This window comes from Genypterus blacodes, unplaced genomic scaffold, assembly GCF_046128005.1.
Source record: "Genypterus blacodes isolate CSIRO-AG114 ecotype Tasmania unplaced genomic scaffold, CSIRO-AGI_Gbla_v1 ptg000102l_1, whole genome shotgun sequence".
Classification (NCBI taxonomy): Eukaryota; Metazoa; Chordata; class Actinopteri; order Ophidiiformes; family Ophidiidae; genus Genypterus; species Genypterus blacodes.
In genome coordinates this window covers 182,501-201,849 of record NW_027466906.1, presented here as the reverse complement: position 1 = coordinate 201,849, position 19,349 = coordinate 182,501, and the positions used below count along the sequence as shown (strand labels likewise).

General features: G+C 43.2%; 2 protein-coding genes across 2 annotated transcripts in view; one reads left to right on the top strand and one right to left on the bottom strand.

The window, feature by feature from the left end:
* Nucleotides 1–491: 491 nt before the first annotated feature.
* On the top strand, nucleotides 492–12,664 carry LOC143008316 (uncharacterized). The gene is made up of 6 exons (XM_076160014.1): nucleotides 492–791; nucleotides 1,460–2,862; nucleotides 4,417–4,558; nucleotides 4,663–4,848; nucleotides 5,264–7,107; nucleotides 10,893–12,664. The coding sequence occupies exons 1-6, from the start codon at nucleotides 611–613 to the stop codon at nucleotides 12,096–12,098; spliced, it is 4,962 nt and encodes a 1,653-aa protein (XP_076016129.1). The 5' UTR covers nucleotides 492–610; the 3' UTR covers nucleotides 12,099–12,664.
* A 1,714-nt stretch (nucleotides 12,665–14,378) lies between these two features.
* Nucleotides 14,379–19,349, bottom strand: part of tprn (taperin) — a 15,566-nt gene continuing 10,595 nt past the window's right edge. Inside the window, exons 2-4 of the mRNA XM_076159988.1 lie at nucleotides 18,347–18,566; nucleotides 17,600–17,724; nucleotides 14,379–17,359 (exon numbers count right to left, since the gene is read on the bottom strand). Coding sequence (XP_076016103.1) covers nucleotides 17,297–17,359; nucleotides 17,600–17,724; nucleotides 18,347–18,566 — 408 coding nt within the window. The 3' untranslated portion in view covers nucleotides 14,379–17,296. The remainder of the gene's footprint in view (nucleotides 17,360–17,599; nucleotides 17,725–18,346; nucleotides 18,567–19,349) is intronic.

The window sequence follows — 19,349 nt, the reverse complement described above, 5'->3', positions numbered from 1 at the left end:
AATGTTGACTAACAAGCAGGAACATCACTCAGCCAGCACAGATAGTTTCCTGTGGCTGTGGGTAAAGGTGCCAGAAATATATTATTTATAATATATTATACACAGCAGTCATCAGGCAGATGATGTCATAGTGATAACAACACAGTGTATTAGGGAACCAGCGTTCTTACAGCCTAACAAATGAACCTACACTTCTAATTAACCAATAAGTCCATCAAAGGAACAACGTGATGGAAAAAATAAACTTCACACTTCCGCCAGTAGATGCCGCCGTTGAGCCGCGATGTTTCAGAACAAGCGTACTGAAAGTGAGGAAACGTTTCAAAGCCTCTCTTGCTCCACATTCTCGTCCATTCAAGCAGCATAGTTCGTTGTTCAGCTTCTTCATCTACCTTGACTTTCGTCTATCTGTGGAGAAGAGAATGCTGAATTCTACTAACAGTCCAGACCGGAGGGTGGCGCTAATAAAGAGAAAAAAAAGACGAAGAAGAAATACCGGAAGTGAGCCTCCATTCAACCCGTGCGCGCTCCAACTTTAGCTAGACTAACTTGTGTCGGAGCTAAGCTCACTTCGGAGTTACTGTGGAGAAAAGTTTCCCTCTGAGTGAAAATGTCTAAAGTCCGCACAGTGAGAGAGCTGGAGAGGGAGCGACCGAGTGCGGCTGTGGAAGAGCAACCAGAAGAGATACGAGCTTTAGAAGAAGAACTGACCCAGACACAGCAGGAGAACGACAGACTACGAACACGACTGATCGACGCTCTCAACCCTGAAGTCCGGCTACACAGAATAGGTTTGTTCACTCTCTAATGTTCTGTTACAAGGTGGAACTTTGTGAGACTTAAACACACACACACACACACACAGAGAGAGAGAGAGTTGGTTCCCCTCCAGTCTGTTGGGCTGTGAGCCTTTAACCATCCCGCTGTGTTTGAAGCTGAGACTTGTTTACTAAAGAACATATTTATTATAAGAGGGCAGGTTGATTGAAGCTTTATTTGAGCTCTAAAAAGGTTTGATATGGGATATAAATGCTCTGAAACTCAGCAATGCTTGCATGGTCCAAACCGAATTTTAAGACATTTCACAACAAACTACAAACAATGTGACAAAAAGATCAGTGAATTGTGTTTTGCTTGATTACATTAGTTTGTAGTTATAACTGGTTTTGCATCGGCAATAATACATTTAGAAAATCGAACTGTCAATTGTTAAACATTGAATGCTGAAGGATTGAACTCTCACTTATTTCACTTTTTTAAAACCGATTTTAGTATTGATGAAAATATTTTTAATTGATTGCTCAAGTTAGATATATCATGTAAAATGTGAAGACACCGCTTTTAAAACACTGAATGACTTGTAAAGCAAAGATTTCATGTCTTTTTAATGGTACCTTATCAACTCTTTATCACAATACCAAACTCAGTATGGTTTCCATCGTGTATTAATGTGTTTCAGCATTGCCATCAGAAGTCCAGCAACAGTTTGTACAGCAAAAGTGGAGCCCCAGTCTCGACCAGGAGGAGCCAGATCGATCATGTCTTAAAGAGGAACAGGAGGCACTCTGGATCAGCCAGGAGGGAGAGCAGCTTCATGGTCTGAAGGAGTGTGTGAAGAGTGAAGACGATGAAGGGAAAGTTCATTCCTCACAGCTTTATCAAATTGATGAGAATGCAGTGGCGAAACCTCCTTCAAGCATCTCACCTCAAAATGAACATCTGAATGTCCAAATGCAAATCCTCAAAGAGGAGAAGCGGAGCTCTTGCTCAGTTTGTGGTAAATACTTTACTCAGACTGGACACCTAAAGCGCCACATGAGAATCCACTCTGGGGAGAAGCCGCATAGTTGCTCAGTTTGTGGTAAAAACTTTTCCAGAAATGAACACCTGAAGGGCCACATGAGAATCCACACTGGGGAGAAGCCACATTGTTGCTCAGTTTGTGGTAAAAACTTTACCATGAATGGAGACCTGAAGCGCCACATGACAATCCACACTGGAGAGAAGCCACAGAGTTGCCCAGTGTGTTGTAAAAACTTTAACATAAGTGGAGCCTTGAAGTGCCACATGAGAATCCACACTGGGGAGAAGCTGCATAGTTGCTCAGTTTGTGGTAAAACCTTTGCAAGAAATGAAAATCTAAAGTACCACATGCGAATCCACACTGGCGAGAAGCTACATAGTTGCTCAGTTTGTGGTAAAAACTTCAAACATACTGGACACCTGAAGCTCCACATGAGAATCCATAATGCTAAGAAGCCACATAGTTGCTCAGTTTGTGGTAATAACTATTCCAGAAGTCAAAACTTGAAGCACCACATGCAAATTCACACAGGAGAGAAGCCATACACTTGCTCAGTTTGTGGTAAAAACTTCATCGCAAATGGAGTCCTGAAGCTCCACATGCGTATCCACACAGGAGAGCAGCCGCATAGTTGCTCAGTTTGTGATAAGATCTTCAGTCACACTGGAAACCTGAAGCACCGCATGAGAATCCACACTGGGGGGAAGCCGTATAGTTGCTCAGTTTGTGGTAAAACCTTTACCATTAGTCAATGTCTGAACCACCACATGAGAATCCACACTGGGGAGAAGCCGCATAGTTGCTCAGTTTGTGGTAAAAGCTTTTCCACAAGTGGACACCTGAAGCGCCACATGCAAATCCACACTGGGGAGAGGCCGCATAGTTGCTCAGTTTGTGGCAAAAACTTCACTCAGTCTGGAAATCTGAAGCTCCACATGCGAACCCACACTGGAGAGAAGCTACATAGTTGCTCAGTTTGTTGTAAAAACTATTCCACAAGTCACTACCTGAAGATCCACATGCAAATCCACACTGTTGAGAAGCTACAAAGTTACTTAGTTTTACCCTAACTGGACACCTGAAAAGACATATACAATTGAGAATCCATACTGAGGCAAAACTTAGTTTCGTATTTTAGAAAAGATGTAATTTGCTGTGGCATGTGTCAATCGGTACAGGGTAGAAAACTTTTAGCTGCAAAGTACGAGGCCCAACATTTAATCAGCAACAACATTTGCTCACATGTTCTAAACAGAATTTCAAGATAACATGTTGAATGATGAAGGATTCAAATGTTGGCATTTTCACTGTTTTTTTACTCATATTTTCTGTATTTTCTAATAAACGTCTGTTGACCCCTATTTGACTCTTTGAACACATTTACCAGATTGTAGGAATGGGTTTAAGATGAATCCTTTCATGTGTAAAACATCAAAGACTTCAGCCATAGTGACCTGTCAGACTGACTCAGTGTTTGTTACTGTGTGAGTCACAGCTCAGTTTAGTATCAGGTTAGCTGCTCACTGCATGGATGTGACCCAACAAGCTGCTGCTCTGCAAACCTACAACCATGAACTGCTCACATGTAAGTGCTCCCACTGGTTATCAATCACTCATTTGATAGATTCTGGAGCTACTTTGACACATCCAAGTGTCCTGAAGGAAGAAGCAGGACAGACTAATGCAGCATCCACTCTGCACCTCACTCACTTTATGACCTCGGTAACAAACAGGATTGCTTTGGTAAATCTTTCTCTCATTGATGTAGAATTCTTAACTCTCTTTTAACCTTTTCCGGCCTTCCTGTCACATCCTGTCCCTGATCTTTCACCTGAGCCTCCCCTTCACTCACTCTCAGCTCAGCTCATGACACAAATCACCAATGTTGACTAACAAGCAGGAACATCACTCAGACAGAACAGATAGTTGCCTGTCACTGTGGGTAAAGGTGCTAGAAATATATGATTGTGTTATTCTGTCTCACTTCTTACACACATGTGTATTATACACATGGGGGCGGCAGAAGATAAGTTCGTAGGGGACTCGGATTGGGAACCAGAGGGTCGCTGGTTCCAATCCCTGTATGGACCAAGAATGTGGACTGGCAGCTGAAGAGTTGCCAGTTTGTCTCCAGGGCACTGCCAAGGTGCCCTTGAGCAAGGCCCCTCTGTAATGCATGTGTGTGTGTTGTGATATGTGTCTTTTATCTACCTTTGTTGTACACACTTATTGTAAGTCGCTTTGGATAGAAGCGTCTGCTAAATGACCGTAATGTAATGTAATGTAAGACAAATTTCAGATGATGTGTTGGCATGGTGACATTTGATTTGACCCAATAATGTGTCTTCTTCTTCGCATCAGGCAGATGATGTCATTGTGATTACAACATAGTGAATTAGGGAACCAGCGTTCTGACAACCTAACAAATAAACTAACACTTTAATTAATCAATCAATCAATAAGTCCAGCAAAAGAACGACGTGATGGCAAGAATACACTTCACACTTCTGCCAGCAGATGCCGCCGTTGAGCCGCGATGTTTCAAAACAAGAGTACTGAAAGCGAGGAAACGTTTCAAAGCCTCTCTTGCTCCACATTCTCGTCCATTCAAGCAGCAGAGTTCGTTGTTCAGCTTCTTCATCTACGTTGACTTTCGTCTATCTGTGGAGAAGAGAATGCGGGAATCCACTAACACTCCAGACCGGAGGGTGGCGCTAATAAAGAGAAAAAAAAGACGAAGAAGAAATACCGGAAGTGAGCCTCCATTCAACCCGTGCGCGCTCCAACTTTAGCTAGACTAACTTGTGTCGGAGCTAAGCTCACTTCGGAGTTACTGTGGAGAAAAGTTTCCCTCTGAGTGAAAATGTCTAAAGTCCGCACAGTGAGAGAGCTGGAGAGGGAGCGACCGAGTGCGGCTGTGGAAGAGCAACCAGAAGAGATAAGAGCTTTAGAAGAAGAACTGACCCAGACACAGCAGGAGAACGACAGACTACGAACACGACTGATCGACGCTCTCAACCCTGAAGTCCGGCTACACAGAATAGGTTTGTTCACTCTCTAATGTCACACATGTTACAAGGGCTGCACCTAACGTTTTTTTTTCAACCATTAATCTACAGATAGTTTTTTCGATTAGTCAATTAATCTATAGATTGTATTTCTTACGCAACAATTATTTTCCCCAAAATAAATATCAAACTTATCTCATTAATATTTCAATGTTTCCTTCAATCATCTTCTCTTGAAAACAAACTAATGTAACACAGATTTACACAGATTTACAATGAATAATACCAAACTCAGTATTGGAATTTAAACTTCTGGTCTTGTGACAATTCAAGTATACGCTGTTCTGTTCACCTAACACCATGACCCCATGTCCTGCACTTCACCTCTCAACTACTGTCCCCCTGCAAGTTTAAGCTCATATGGTTTCCATCTTGTATTTATGTGTTTCAGCATTGCCATCAGAAGTCCAGCAACAGTTGAGCCCCAATCTGGACCAGGAGGAGCCAGATCGATCATGTATAAAAGAGGAACAGGAGGCACTCTGGATCAGCCAGGAGGGAGAGCAGCTTCATGGTCTGAAGCAGTGTGTGGAGAGTGAAGACGATGAAGGGAAAGTTCAGTCCTCACAGCTTTATGAGAAAGCAGCGGCAAAACCTCCTTCAAGCATCTCAACTCAAAATGAACATCTGAATGTCCACATGAGAAGCCACACTGGGGAGAAGCCGCATAGTTGCTCAGTTTGTGGTAAGAACTTTACTCAGCCTGGAAGCCTGAAGCACCACATGAGAATCCACACTGGGGAGAAGCAGCATAGTTGCTCAGTTTGTGGTAAAAACTTTACTCAGACTGGAAGCCTGAAGCACCACATGAGAATCCACACAGGAGAGAAGCTGCATAGTTGCTCAGTTTGTGGTAAAAACCTTTCAAGTAATGAAATCCTGAAGGGCCACATGAGAATCCACACTGGGGAGAAGCCGCATAGTTGCTCAGTTTGTGGTAAATGTTTCACTCTGACTTCACACCTGAACCAACACATGAGAATCCACACTGGGGAGAAGCCGCATAGTTGCTCAGTTTGTGGTAAAAACCTTTCAAGTAATGAAATCCTGAAGGGCCACATGAGAATCCACACTGGGGAGAAGCCGCATAGTTGCTCAGTTTGTGGTAAATGTTTCACTCTGACTTCACACCTGAACCAACACATGAGAATCCACACTGGGGAGAAGCCGCATAGTTGCTCAGTTTGTGGTAAATGTTTTACCAGAAATCAATGTCTGAACCGCCACATGAGAATCCACACTGGGGAGAAGCCGCATAGTTGCTCAGTTTGTGGTCGAAGCTTTTCCAGAAATCAACACCTGAAGGGCCACATGCAAATTCACACAGTAGAGAAGCAGCATAGTTGCTCAGTTTGTGGTAAAAACTTTACAACAAGTGGATACCTGAAGATCCACTTCAGAATTCACACAGGAGAGAAGCTGCATAGTTGCTCAGTTTGTGGTAAAAACTTTACTCAGACTGGAAGCCTGAAGCACCACATGAGAATCCACACAGGAGAGAAGCTGCATAGTTGCTCAGTTTGTGGTAAAAACCTTTCAAGTAATGAAATCCTGAAGGGCCACATGAGAATCCACACTGGGGAGAAGCCGCATAGTTGCTCAGTTTGTGGTAAATGTTTCACTCTGACTTCACACCTGAACCAACACATGAGAATCCACACTGGGGAGAAGCCGCATAGTTGCTCAGTTTGTGGTAAAAACCTTTCAAGTAATGAAATCCTGAAGGGCCACATGAGAATCCACACTGGGGAGAAGCCGCATAGTTGCTCAGTTTGTGGTAAATGTTTCACTCTGACTTCACACCTGAACCAACACATGAGAATCCACACTGGGGAGAAGCCGCATAGTTGCTCAGTTTGTGGTAAATGTTTTACCAAAAATCAATGTCTGAACCGCCACATGAGAATCCACACTGGGGAGAAGCCGCATAGTTGCTCAGTTTGTGGTCGAAGCTTTTCCAGAAATCAACACCTGAAGGGCCACATGCAAATTCACACAGTAGAGAAGCAGCATAGTTGCTCAGTTTGTGGTAAAAACTTTACAACAAGTGGATCCCTGAAGATCCACTTCAGAATTCACACAGGAGAGAAGCTGCATAGTTGCTCAGTTTGTAGTAAAAGCTTTACCACAAATCAATGTCTGAACCGCCACATGAGAATCCACACTGGGGAGAAGCCGCATAGTTGCTCAGTTTGTGGTAAAAACTTCACTCAGTCTGCAAACTTGAAGAAACACATGAGAATTCACACTGAAGCGAAACTCTAGTTATACAAAATGTGGGAAGTGTTAAACACAATAAACCATTTGATCTGACTTCAGAGTAGAAACGTTTAACCCCATTTAATCAGCAGTTACTGATTACAAATCTTAAATTTGTCTTTCAGAGAAGCAGCAGAAAAACAACAGTCTCTTTGTTTTTCAATTACAAACATTAAAATACAATCATTTAAAGTGATGAGTTAGCTTAAGATGTTTTAACTGTCAATCATATTTGTAATGTTTCAGTTCTGTCCAAGTGTTTTTAAATACATTTGACTCTGTTCTGCTGTTGTTTGCCTGATGATGTAATGACATGTCCTACTGTTTCATGTATTTGGTGATCCGGTCGAGTGGAAAGCCAAGATCCCAGAGAAAGGCTGAGGTCACTATAATACCTCCTCCATGAACTGCATCAATGGGACCCTTCAGTCCCAATTGTTTTTATTTTGAAAGTGAAACAGTCATGATGGAAGTGAGCTGCTTTCTCGCGGCTCGTTTCCTGTTTGTCTCTGTGTCGCTCCTTTGTGTTTCCTCTTCCTCTCGCGTGTAAACCAGAAACACAACGTGGGTGAAAGTAATAAATAAATAAAATAAATGTCTAAAGGCCATTTTAATTTTTTTAATATAGGACAAGCTGGAAAGAAAGAGCAACCACAGTTGCTTCACAGATAATTGTGAATTACTAAAAACACCTTGAAAGGTGATCAAATAGTTTGGGCACAGAGGCAGAATGATGCAACAGGACAGGAAGCATTTATAAGCTCAAAGAAGAAGAAAACTTTTGAAATTGCATATGCAGAAGAACGTGCATAGAAAGAGAGAAGCTCTTCAGACTCAACCTCCACAGATGGTAGAGGGTTTGTGTGATGAAGGCAAAGTGGGGGGACCTTTTCCAACAAAATGACTTTAAAGAAGAGCAGGAAAGTTCTACCAGAGGGAAGTCTCCACTAACTTGCAAACTGACTCTCGGTACTCAATCATTTCAGCGTCTTAGAATTACGAATCACAAGATGTTAACCAACAAAATGAAGAACAAACAAGTAAACCATCCGCATAAATCAGCAGTTGTAAAGACTTACAGACATCATGGTGCCTCGGTTCCGCACTAACCAACACTCTCAGCTGTTATCAGTGACTCGTCTCCCCCATCACAGGCACTCACGGCCCGGCCCGATCTGCTGCTGGCTCCCGGGGCGAGTCCAGATCGGTCCGGATCACTTTGGTAATCCACCAGCAGAGAGGAAGACAGACGCAGATCAAACCCTGCTGCAGGTGTGCATCAGGACGCAACAAGCGAGCAGCAGCAGGTGACCTTCCTCAACCGCAAAGAGATGCATGACGGGAAATTGTGTTCAGTGGGAAGAAAACGAAACACTTCTCTCTTTTTTATTAGTTGATTTAGTAAAGATATCGGCTTTTCAGTTCTCAGCAGTATAATTTTTCTTTGTTGTCTTGATTTAGGGTCGAGTTGAGAAAAGGTTTCGGATTACAACATAGGTTATAAGGGAACCAGCGTTCTTACAGCCTAACAAATAAACTAACACTTCTAATTAATCAATAAGTCCAGCTAAGGAACGACGTGATGGCAAAAATACACTTCTGCCAGCAGATGCCGCCTTTGAGCCGAGAAGTTTCAAAACAAGAGTACTGGAAGTGAGGAAACGAATTCTAGTCCATCCAAGCAGCAGAGTTCGTTGTTCAGCTTCTTTGTCTATCTGTGGAGAAGAGAATGCCGGGATCTACTAACACTCCAGACCGGAGGGTGGCGCTAATAAAGAGTAAAAGAAGACGAAGAGAATCCCGGAAGTGTCTATTCAGCTCGCTTGCGCTCCAACCTAAACTGGGCTAACTTGTGTCGGAGCTAAGCTCACTTCGGAGTTACTGTGGAGAAAAGTTTTCCTCTGAGTGAAAATGTCTAAAGTCCGCACAGTGAGAGAGCTGGAGAGGGAGCGACCGAGTGCGGCTGTGGAAGAGCAACCAGAAGAGATAAGAGCTTTAGAAGAAGAACTGACCCAGACACAGCAGGAGAACGACAGACTACGAACACGACTGATCGACGCTCTCAACCCTGAAGTCCGGCTACACAGAATAGGTTTGTTCACTCTCTAATGTCACACATGTTACAAGGGCTGCACCTAACGTTTTTTTTCAACCATTAATCGACAGATACTTTTTTCGATTAGTCAATTAATCCAAAGATTATATTTATTACGCAATATAACAATTATTTTCCCCAAAATAAATATCAAACTTATCTCATTAATATTTCAATGTTTCCTTCAATCATCTTCTCTTGAAAACAAACTAATGTAACACAGATTTACAATGAATAATTCCACAACTAGCCACTTTTTGACTGATAATCTCCGTTTTACAATCCAACATATTGCTTATTCAATTCAACTATGAGTGATCTCACGCAATCTGCATTCAACAACAAAAATACATTACATTACATTACATTACGATCATTTGGCAGACGCTTTTATCCAAAGAGACTTACATTACATTACATCACCACCCTTCGCAGAGCGGAAGCTCTACCCAGTGAGTTACTGCCTCCCTATACATGAGAATCAGGTCAGTTCGCGCTTCAGCACGTCAGCCGGCAAAGAGCCGCCTTGACAACAAGCTCCGCCTCCCGATGCTTTTACTTTTGGCCGGCTTTTTTTGCCGCAGGTTGTTCTCCGGTTGCGTGCGTGCTTCCAACTGGCGCAGCCATCTAACGTCATTACGACGCGCCGGCGCACGGTTATGCAAATCGTCGTATTTACGTAAACGAGTAGTCAATGCGTCACCCCACCGCTACATGTCACACACACACAGAGTTGGTTCACCTCCAGTTTGTTGGGCTGTGAGCCTTTAACCTGCTGCTTTTCTGCCTCAAAGTCAACTTCATCCCGCTGTGTTTGAAGCTGAGACTTGTTTACTAAAGAACATATTTATTATTAGAGGGCAGGTTGAGTGAAGATTTATTTGAGCTCTAAAAAGGTTTTATGGGATATAAATGTTCTGAAACTCAGCAATGGTCCAAATCGAATTTTAAGACATTTAACAACAAACTACAAACAATGTGACAAAAAGATCATTGAAATAGTTTTGCTTGATTACATTAGTTTGTAGTTATAACTGTAAAGGTTTTGCATGGGCAATGATATATTTAGAAAATCAAAATGTCAATTGTTAAACATTGAATGCTGAAGGATTGAACTCTCACTTATTTCACTTTTTTAAAACGGATTTAAGTATTGCTGAAAATATTTTTAATTGATTGCTCAAGTTAAATATGACATAAAAAGTGAAGACACTGCTTTTAAAACACTGAATGACTTGTAAAGCAAAGATTTCATGTCTTTTTAATGGTACCTTATCAACTCTTTAGCACAATACCAAACTCAGTATTGGCATTGGAACCTAACACCATGACCCCATGTCCTGTACTTCACCTCTCAACTACTGTCCCCCTGCAAGTTTAAGCTCATATGGTTTCCATCGTGTATTAATGTGTTTCAGCATTGCCATCAGAAGTCCAGCAACAGTGGAGCCCCAATCTGGACCAGGAGGAGCCAGATCGATCATGTATAAAAGAGGAACAGGAGGCACTCTGGATCAGCCAGGAGGGAGAGCAGCTTCATGGTCTGAAGCAGTGTGTGGAGAGTGAAGACGATGAAGGGAAAGTTCAGTCCTCACAGCTTTATGAGAAAGCAGCGGCAAAACCTCCTTCAAGCATCTCAACTCAAAATAAACATCTGAATGTCCACATGAGAATCCACACTGGCGAGAAGCGGCATAGTTGCTCAGTTTGTGGTAAAAACTATTCCACAAGTAGATACCTGAAGCTCCACATGAGAATCCACACCGGGGAGAAGCCGCATAGTTGCTCAGTTTGTGGCAAAAACTTAACCACAAATCAATGTCTGAACCTCCACATGAGAATCCACACTGGGGAGAAGCCGCATAGTTGCTCAGTTTGTGGTAAGAACTTTACTCAGCCTGGAAGCCTGAAGCACCACATGAGAATCCACACTGGGGAGAAGCAGCATAGTTGCTCAGTTTGTGGTAAAAACTTTACTCAGACCGGAAGCCTGAAGCACCACATGAGAATCCACACAGGAGAGAAGCCGCATAGTTGCTCAGTTTGTGGTAAAAACCTTTCCAGTAATGAAATCCTGAAGGGCCACATGAGAATCCACACTGGGGAGAAGCCGCATAGTTGCTCAGTTTGTGGTAAATGTTTCACTCTGACTTCACACATGAAGCAACACATGAGAATCCACACTGGGGAGAAGCCGCATAGTTGCTCAGTTTGTGGTAAATGTTTTACCAGAAATCAATGTCTGAACCTCCACATGAGAATCCACACTGGGGAGAAGCCGCATAGTTGCTCAGTTTGTGGTAAATGTTTTACCAGAAATCAATGTCTGAACCTCCACATGAGAATCCACACTGGGGAGAAGCCGCATAGTTGCTCAGTTTGTGGTCGAAACTTTTCCAGAAATCAACACCTGAAGGGCCACATGCAAATTCACACAGTAGAGAAGCAGCATAGTTGCTCAGTTTGTTGTAAAAGCTTTTCCACAAATCAATGTCTCAAAATCCACATGAGAATCCACACTGGGGAGAAGCCGCATAGTTGCTCAGTTTGTGGCAAAAACTTTTCAATAAAGGAGGCTCTGAAGATCCACTTGCAATTCCACACTGGGGAGAAGCAGCATAGTTGCTCAGTTTGTGGTAAAAACTTTACAACAAGTGGATACCTGAAGATCCACTTCAGAATTCACACAGGAGAGAAGCTGCATAGTTGCTCAGTTTGTAGTAAAAGCTTTACCACAAATCAATGTCTGAACCTCCACATGAGAATCCACACTGGGGTGAAGCCGCATAGTTGCTCAGTTTGTGGTAAAAACTTCACTCAGTCTGCAAACTTGAAGAAACACATGAGAATTCACACTGAAGCGAAACTCTAGTTATACAAAATGTGGGAAGTGTTAAACACAATAAGCCATTTGATCTGACTTCAGAGTAGAAACGTTTCACCCCATTTAATCAGCAGTAACTGATTACAAATCTTAAATTTGTCTTTCAGAGAAGCAGCAGAAAAACAACAGTCTCTTTGTTTTTCAATTACAAACATTAAAATACAATCATTTAAAGTGATGAGTTAGCTTAAGATGTTTTAACTGTCAATCATATTTGTAATGTTTCAGTTCTGTCCAAGTGTTTTTAAATACATTTGACTCTGTTCTGCTGTTGTTTGCCTGATGATGTAATGACATGTCCTACTGTTTCATGTATTTGGTGATCCGGTCGAGTGGAAAGCCAAGATCCCAGAGAAAGGCTGAGGTCACTATAATACCTCCTCCATGAACTGCATCAATGGGACCCTTCAGTCCCAATTGTTTTTATTTTGAAAGTGAAACAGTCATGATGGAAGTGAGCTGCTTTCTCGCGGCTCGTTTCCTGTTTGTCTCTGTGTCGCTCCTTTGTGTTTCCTCTTCCTCTCGCGTGTAAACCAGAAACACAACGTGGGTGAAAGTAATAAATAAATAAAATAAATGTCTAAAGGCCATTTTAATTTTTTTAATATAGGACAAGCTGGAAAGAAAGAGCAACCACAGTTGCTTCACAGATAATTGTGAATTACTAAAAACACCTTGAAAGGTGATCAAATAGTTTGGGCACAGAGGCAGAATGATGCAACAGGACAGGAAGCATTTATAAGCTCAAAGAAGAAGAAAACTTTTGAAATTGCATATGCAGAAGAACGTGCATAGAAAGAGAGAAGCTCTTCAGACTCAACCTCCACAGATGGTAGAGGGTTTGTGTGATGAAGGCAAAGTGGGGGGACCTTTTCCAACAAAATGACTTTAAAGAAGAGCAGGAAAGTTCTACCAGAGGGAAGTCTCCACTAACTTGCAAACTGACGTCTCGGTAATCAATCATTTCAGCGTCTTAGAATTACCAACAAAATGAAGAACAAACAAGTAAACCATCCACATAAAGACATCATACAGACATTACAGACATCATGGTGCCTCGTTTCTGCACTGACCAACACGCTCAGCTGTTATCAGTGACTCATCACACAACAATTCTCTCTTTTTTATTAGTTTGTTTAACAAAGAAATCGGCATATCAATTTTCGGCAGTATATTTTTTCTTTGTTGTCTTGATTTAGGGTCGAGTTGAGAAAAGGTTTCGGCTTCTTATTTATTAAGTTTCAGACGTAGAAAACGAGAATTTCCCATTTAAACGAGTTTGTTTCAAACTAATTTATTGTTTTAGTTTTGCTATATGTTCACTAGATGATGCTGACTTTTTTGTGTGACTTTTGTCATATTCGTTGAGACATCAAGAAATTAGCGGAAGTAGTTAGTCGTCATGGAAACCCGCCATGTTAGAGGACGGGGGCTTTTCAAACAGGGAGGAGGAGAGCTGCTGGAACAAGAAGACAATCTGAGGTCATCGGTGTCATTGTGTTACCTGATGAAGATGAGCTCCACCCACAGCTGATGAAGACGAGCTCCACCTACAGCTGATAAAGATGAGCTCCACCTACAGCTCAGCAGGGTTGTGTCTGATGTTCTGTGTTTGGGACTGAAACACTTCACACTCAGAAAGTTTACATTTGTTCAAGTCTTCCATTTATTGAGCTTTGTACAAGTGTGACATCACTTTTTATTTGTATTTTTTCCCAAATCATAGACAGCAACTTTACAGTAAACGCTTCTTTTGCAGATTTACAGACAAGGTGAAGAGTCGAGGATGGAGCTCCAACCACAGAGCCACGACAGCATGAAGGAGACGAAGCCTCCCTTTGCACCAGGAGGAGGCAGAGAGGAAAGCTGTGTGTGTGTGTGTGTGTTTGTGCTTCAGAAGCACTGAGTTGTGTCATGTATGTGTTTATGTCCTTCCTAAAGGTTTTTGCTGGTGTTGTTTAAAACAATCAATGAAACATCCCACATTCTAACTCTTGGAGAGAGAAAGACTCCCAGCAGGTCTGTGGGTCGAATCCACAGACCTGCTGGGAGTCTTTTAGCATATAGAAGTAAGAAGAACTGTGTGCCTTAGCCTCAGTTCATGTCCAGCCCACGGTGGACAGTAAAGACGAAAGAAGACGTCCAAGAAACCAGCAGTGAATGTGAGCTCAGCTTGTATTTTTGAGACGGTGCTTATTTGAAGGCGAGCTTGTTGTTATGGCCTGACTGATCTTCGGTTAAAGTATTTATTGGATTTTGTTCTGAAAGTCGGTTTGTGCAATTGAATTATTTGGACGACACAGGTGACGTTAATTTTCCAGCATGTAATCACACACAACACATGTAGTTCATTTGTATCATTGGCGTGTAGTCCTACAGTATACATGACATGCTGCTGCTTGCTTGACATTTTGGAAACTGCAGTTACAATGTTACAGGTTTGGCTGCCGGAGACTCGTGTAGAAAATAATCAGGGCCATAAAAAGAGATCTGGTGCCAGTGACAGTAAACGCTCACCGATTTCTCCACAAAGCCAATGGATGAATAGTTTTCAGTGTCATTATGAGCCCGAGCTGGAGCGGTGTGGTTGAATACATTTTGGACTTCTTTTGTGATCACAGTGACAAAGCCGATAATCATGGAACGTTTGATGCAAAGCTGTGGCCAAAACAAAAAAGGTATATAAACAAAGTGGACACGGCGTCACACACAGCTGAAGAATTTGATTCCAAAATGCTTTTCATCATTCAATACAAACACCTTAATGTTTTCACTCAGTACCTGCAGTCCAAGCACTTAAAATTCCTTAATTATCTGATCTTACACAAGAATATCAATTAGCAATTCAAATATCAGACATTTTGTTAACTTGGTTTGTGATTGGTGCGTAGATGATGTTTGAACAATCCATGTGTTGCCTTCATCGCAGTATAATCAGTTTGGTAAACTCGTCAAAACTACGCTTGAGTGGTTCATTTTGGAATAAAGTTCTTCAACGTGACTTCTTGTTCTTGTACGTTCATCTTTACAGTGCAAAGACCTTTAACATCAAAGAGTCCAGACCAAACCCAGATGAAAACAACAACAACAAAACGACTCCAAACTAACAGGAGCAACAAGCTAAACAAACTTCGTCTGATCAGAGAAAATCAAAGACATCGTAGGAAATCAATTCTTATGAAAATATGAAGGAATATATAAACTGTACATCAATACTGGCCAGAGTTCATGCTGGAGTGAAGAATGAGCACGATGCTGCCACGGCAACGCTCTCATCTGTTGGCATTATGAGTAAAAAAAATTGGATGCAGTCTTTTGTATTTAAAACAAAAAAAAAATTACTCATTTAAAAAAACTTAAATCTCACAAACATGCTGGAGCATGTTTGCTTCTTCCTCAGGACCGGCGTCTTCCTCCTCAGTGGAATGTGAAAGTACGATGAGGTCCAAACTAAATCCGTCACCACAGCACTTTTTTTTGTCTTTTTCTTTTTTTTTTTTTTTTACGTGAGCAGGTCTCATACAAAGAAACTTCAACTTCAAGCAGGAATAAATAGAGAAACCTAAAGAGTCGGGGGGAGATCAGCTGCTGTGCTACGTTTACATGCACGTCAGTACTGCGATTAACACAAACACCTGAGTCAGGAGCTACAGTCGCCTGGGGTTAGCTGCTTCACTCCGGTCGCCATGTTTACATGCTGGAATGAATCCATTTACAGTCGCAAAGTTACCATTTAAAACCCATTTATTTGTTTAATCACAGTACAATCAAAGTTTGAACATGCGTGTAAACGTACTGAGTGGTACATCGACCTGGAGAGTCACAGGAGGAATCATTAAGTTACATAGAAACATTCTTTCATAAATATGTGATAGTTTGCTGTACGCCTCCTTAGAGACGTACACGCGCACACGCACACACGCACACACGGACACACACACGCACGTTATTGGCCAAGGTCACTTTTCAAGCTTTAATCTGGAATTCTTCATGTGATGTTTTTGTCTTAACCGTTGATGTTCGTTTGATGAGTTTGAACAAACTTCTGACAGAACTGTTGCCACGGTTACAGAAACACTGAGGTCAGTTTGTGTTTGAGGAGGAATTTGGAGTCGGGCGAGGCTTTGATCTCTTTCTCCATGATTCAGGTCAAACATGCTGACCTTCATGTTGTCTGACATGATTTGATTCTGAAATAAGACAAAACCTCTCCAGCCAATCAGCGGCCGGGAGTTTAGTCAGCGAGTCACAGGCCAGAATGGAACCAGCTGTGACTCTGGTCGCATCATCAACAAAAACCTTCTGTGAATTTGATTAAAATGTTAAAACGCCTGAATTTTCATATCAATGAAACGTAAAACACGTCAATGAGGATCAACGATCCCATATTGATCACTGATGGGCGATGACCTCAGTGTTGTTGTTGGCGGTGACAGTCGTGCTTCTATGAAACGTCCAGCAGCTTCAGTACAGCTTCAGTAACACGTACGGAAACTAAAAGGCAAATACAGAAACTTCACACTGAAACAACGCGACTCAAAACATGCAGATACAAAAAAAGACAGACGAGTTTTTTGTGGCACTCTTTCAATGTTCACTCTTTTTTTTGTGATGGTGAGTCTGCCGTCTGTACGTCCGTCCGAACAAACACTCAACGCTGTCACCATGGCGATACCACCACGTGGGCACTGGCGGCTTCCTGTTCATTTAGGAAATTTGGTCACTTGCTCCGACAAGTCGGTCGCAATCTCATAGACATCTCCACACCCGACGCAGACGCAGACGTGGGCGACAGCAAAGTTCTCCTGAAGTGGTTTCGTCTCTTTTGACAATCTGCTAACCGCGGTCGAGGGAGCGAACAGCACAAGGACGTGAAGTCAGACAGATCAACTGCCTGGGATCGTGGACAAAGACAGTCCAGCTGCTTTTTGGATCAGTGTGGCAGACGGAACAAACAGCATCCACCGGCCAGAAAAAGCTACAAAGGTGAGTATGGAGATGAGACGGTGGCTTCTACTGAAGTGTGGCAGGGAATCAGCCAAATAAAAAACAACCCGGGACGTTTCCCATGTGTGCTTTAACGCCACCCGAGCCAGTGGGGCGGAGGGAGCCAGGGGTTCCGGTCCCCCGGTCGGTGTCGGGGGAGGCTGGCTGGTGCTACGGGGGAGCGGCTCGGCCCGGACCCATCAGAAGTACAGAGCCGGCTCGCTGCTGAAGTCAGACAGAGAGGAGCTGTCTGCTGGAGTGAGCTGAGGAGGAGGGGGGGGGTCAAAGGTTACAGCTGAGACAAAGACATCATGTTAGAAAGCCTTTCAGTCCTAATAGAGACTCAACTTAAACAAGCATGTGGCCGCACAGTTTGAGCCTCTTTTGATCAAAGGTCCTCACAAACTAGCAGCTGCTCTCATGCTCAGGGTTCTGCTGTATGAGTATTTGGAGAGTTTTCTGTGGGAGGTTTGATGCTGAGGCACAAAGTGTTACTCTCTTACCATCACGTCCTCTGGCGTCTGCGTCTGTTGGGCGTTGGCATCGTCCTGGTAAACGGCGTCTTGGTGTTTGTGCTCCTGCCAGGTGCTGAAGTCTACAGAGTGCTTGGGGACGTAGCTGGACAGATCTGAAACCAAACAACAACCCGTCAGACATCTGGACTCATGCACACTTTGGGTTTGGACGTGTTTGAACCTTCAGTACAGAGTCTGTCCAGCAGAGGGCGACCCAGCCGGCTTCATCTGAGCTGCTGAGTCCACATGAAGCGTCCATCTGATCTGATCAGGTGAGCCTCCATTCCAATGCTTTCAATAAAAAAGATCATTAAACTGAAATTATTAATTCTCCAGAAAACTTTTGTTCCGATTTTCGCTCTGTCTCTTCTCATTATTTATTTTTCTCCAATTTCCTGCTCCAAGTCTAAACTTTAACAGACAAACCAGGCTGGTAAACAGGAGAACGCCTCCCTTCCTCCCCTCCTCCCTGTCTCCCTGCCTCCCCTCCTCCCTGTCTCCCTGCCTCCCCTCCTCGCTGTCTCCGTGCCTCCCCTCCTCCCTGTCTCCAGTATCAGCGTGCCAGAGGCGGCACCTCGATGACGTCATCGTAACAAGGTGGCCATTTGTAATCTGATTGGATGGTTTTTATAATGTGATGACTGGAGCTCCTCTCATTTCCTCACATCCTGTTTCCTTATGATGAGCCTGTATGCCAGGAAGATGAGACACACACACACACACACACACACACACCGTGGCTGTTGGTGGAGTGTGCGGGCGAGCTGGTGAAACTGGGCCGGGGGATGTGGATCCGTCCCACCATGCTGGGCTGCTCCTCTGCCAGCTGGCGTTCTTGCTTCCTGCCTTCGTCCTCCTCCTCCTCCTCCTCTTCCTCGCCGCTGTCCCAGGCGCTGCTCTCTGACGGGTACTCATATGTGCTCTGCAGACTCGACTCGTTGAAGGAGATCTTCAGCTGGTAGAGAAACCACAGGGTTGTGAGGTTAGGACTTTAAATCAAATCTTTTCTGTCCCTTAAAACTCTACAAGCAGTCAGATTATGTACAAATAAACACAGAGCATCAAATATGCAAACATATCAAAGTATAAATACATTAAGAAATGCAGTTTATGGAAGAAAGTTTTAGATTATGACTGGACACACACACACACACACACACACACACACACACACACACACACACACACACACACACACACACACACACAGAGAATGACGTCAGCTTTTCCGTTCATCTAGAAACTCGCTGAGCGCCAATCGAGCCGTGTTTCCCTGTGGAGCCTCGCTTGGTTTTTACGTCACTGGAACCAGCATGGGAACAACAACAACAACACCGGCCAGAGACAAACACCAGTAAACAGCAGTAAACACCGGTAAACACTGGTAGCTGTTGGCTCGTCGTTCAACATTTGCAGTTAATTTGCTTTTCCACGTTTTCTTATTGGCCGACAAAACAATAACCATGAGGTCATACAAGTAACACACACACACACACACACACACACACACACACACACACACACACACGCACACACGCACGCACGCACGTGTAAACATTACCAGGTCCCAACCTCTGGGCTGTAATGTGGTGTGGTTGATTCTTCCTCATGTGTTTGGCCTCTTGCAAACTTCTTCATGCTTCGTGCTTAGCGTGTACTTTATATATAGGGAGGCGGGGCAGAGTGATTGACGGCCCGCTGAGACACTCTGTACTCTGACACCAGGCACTCAGGACTG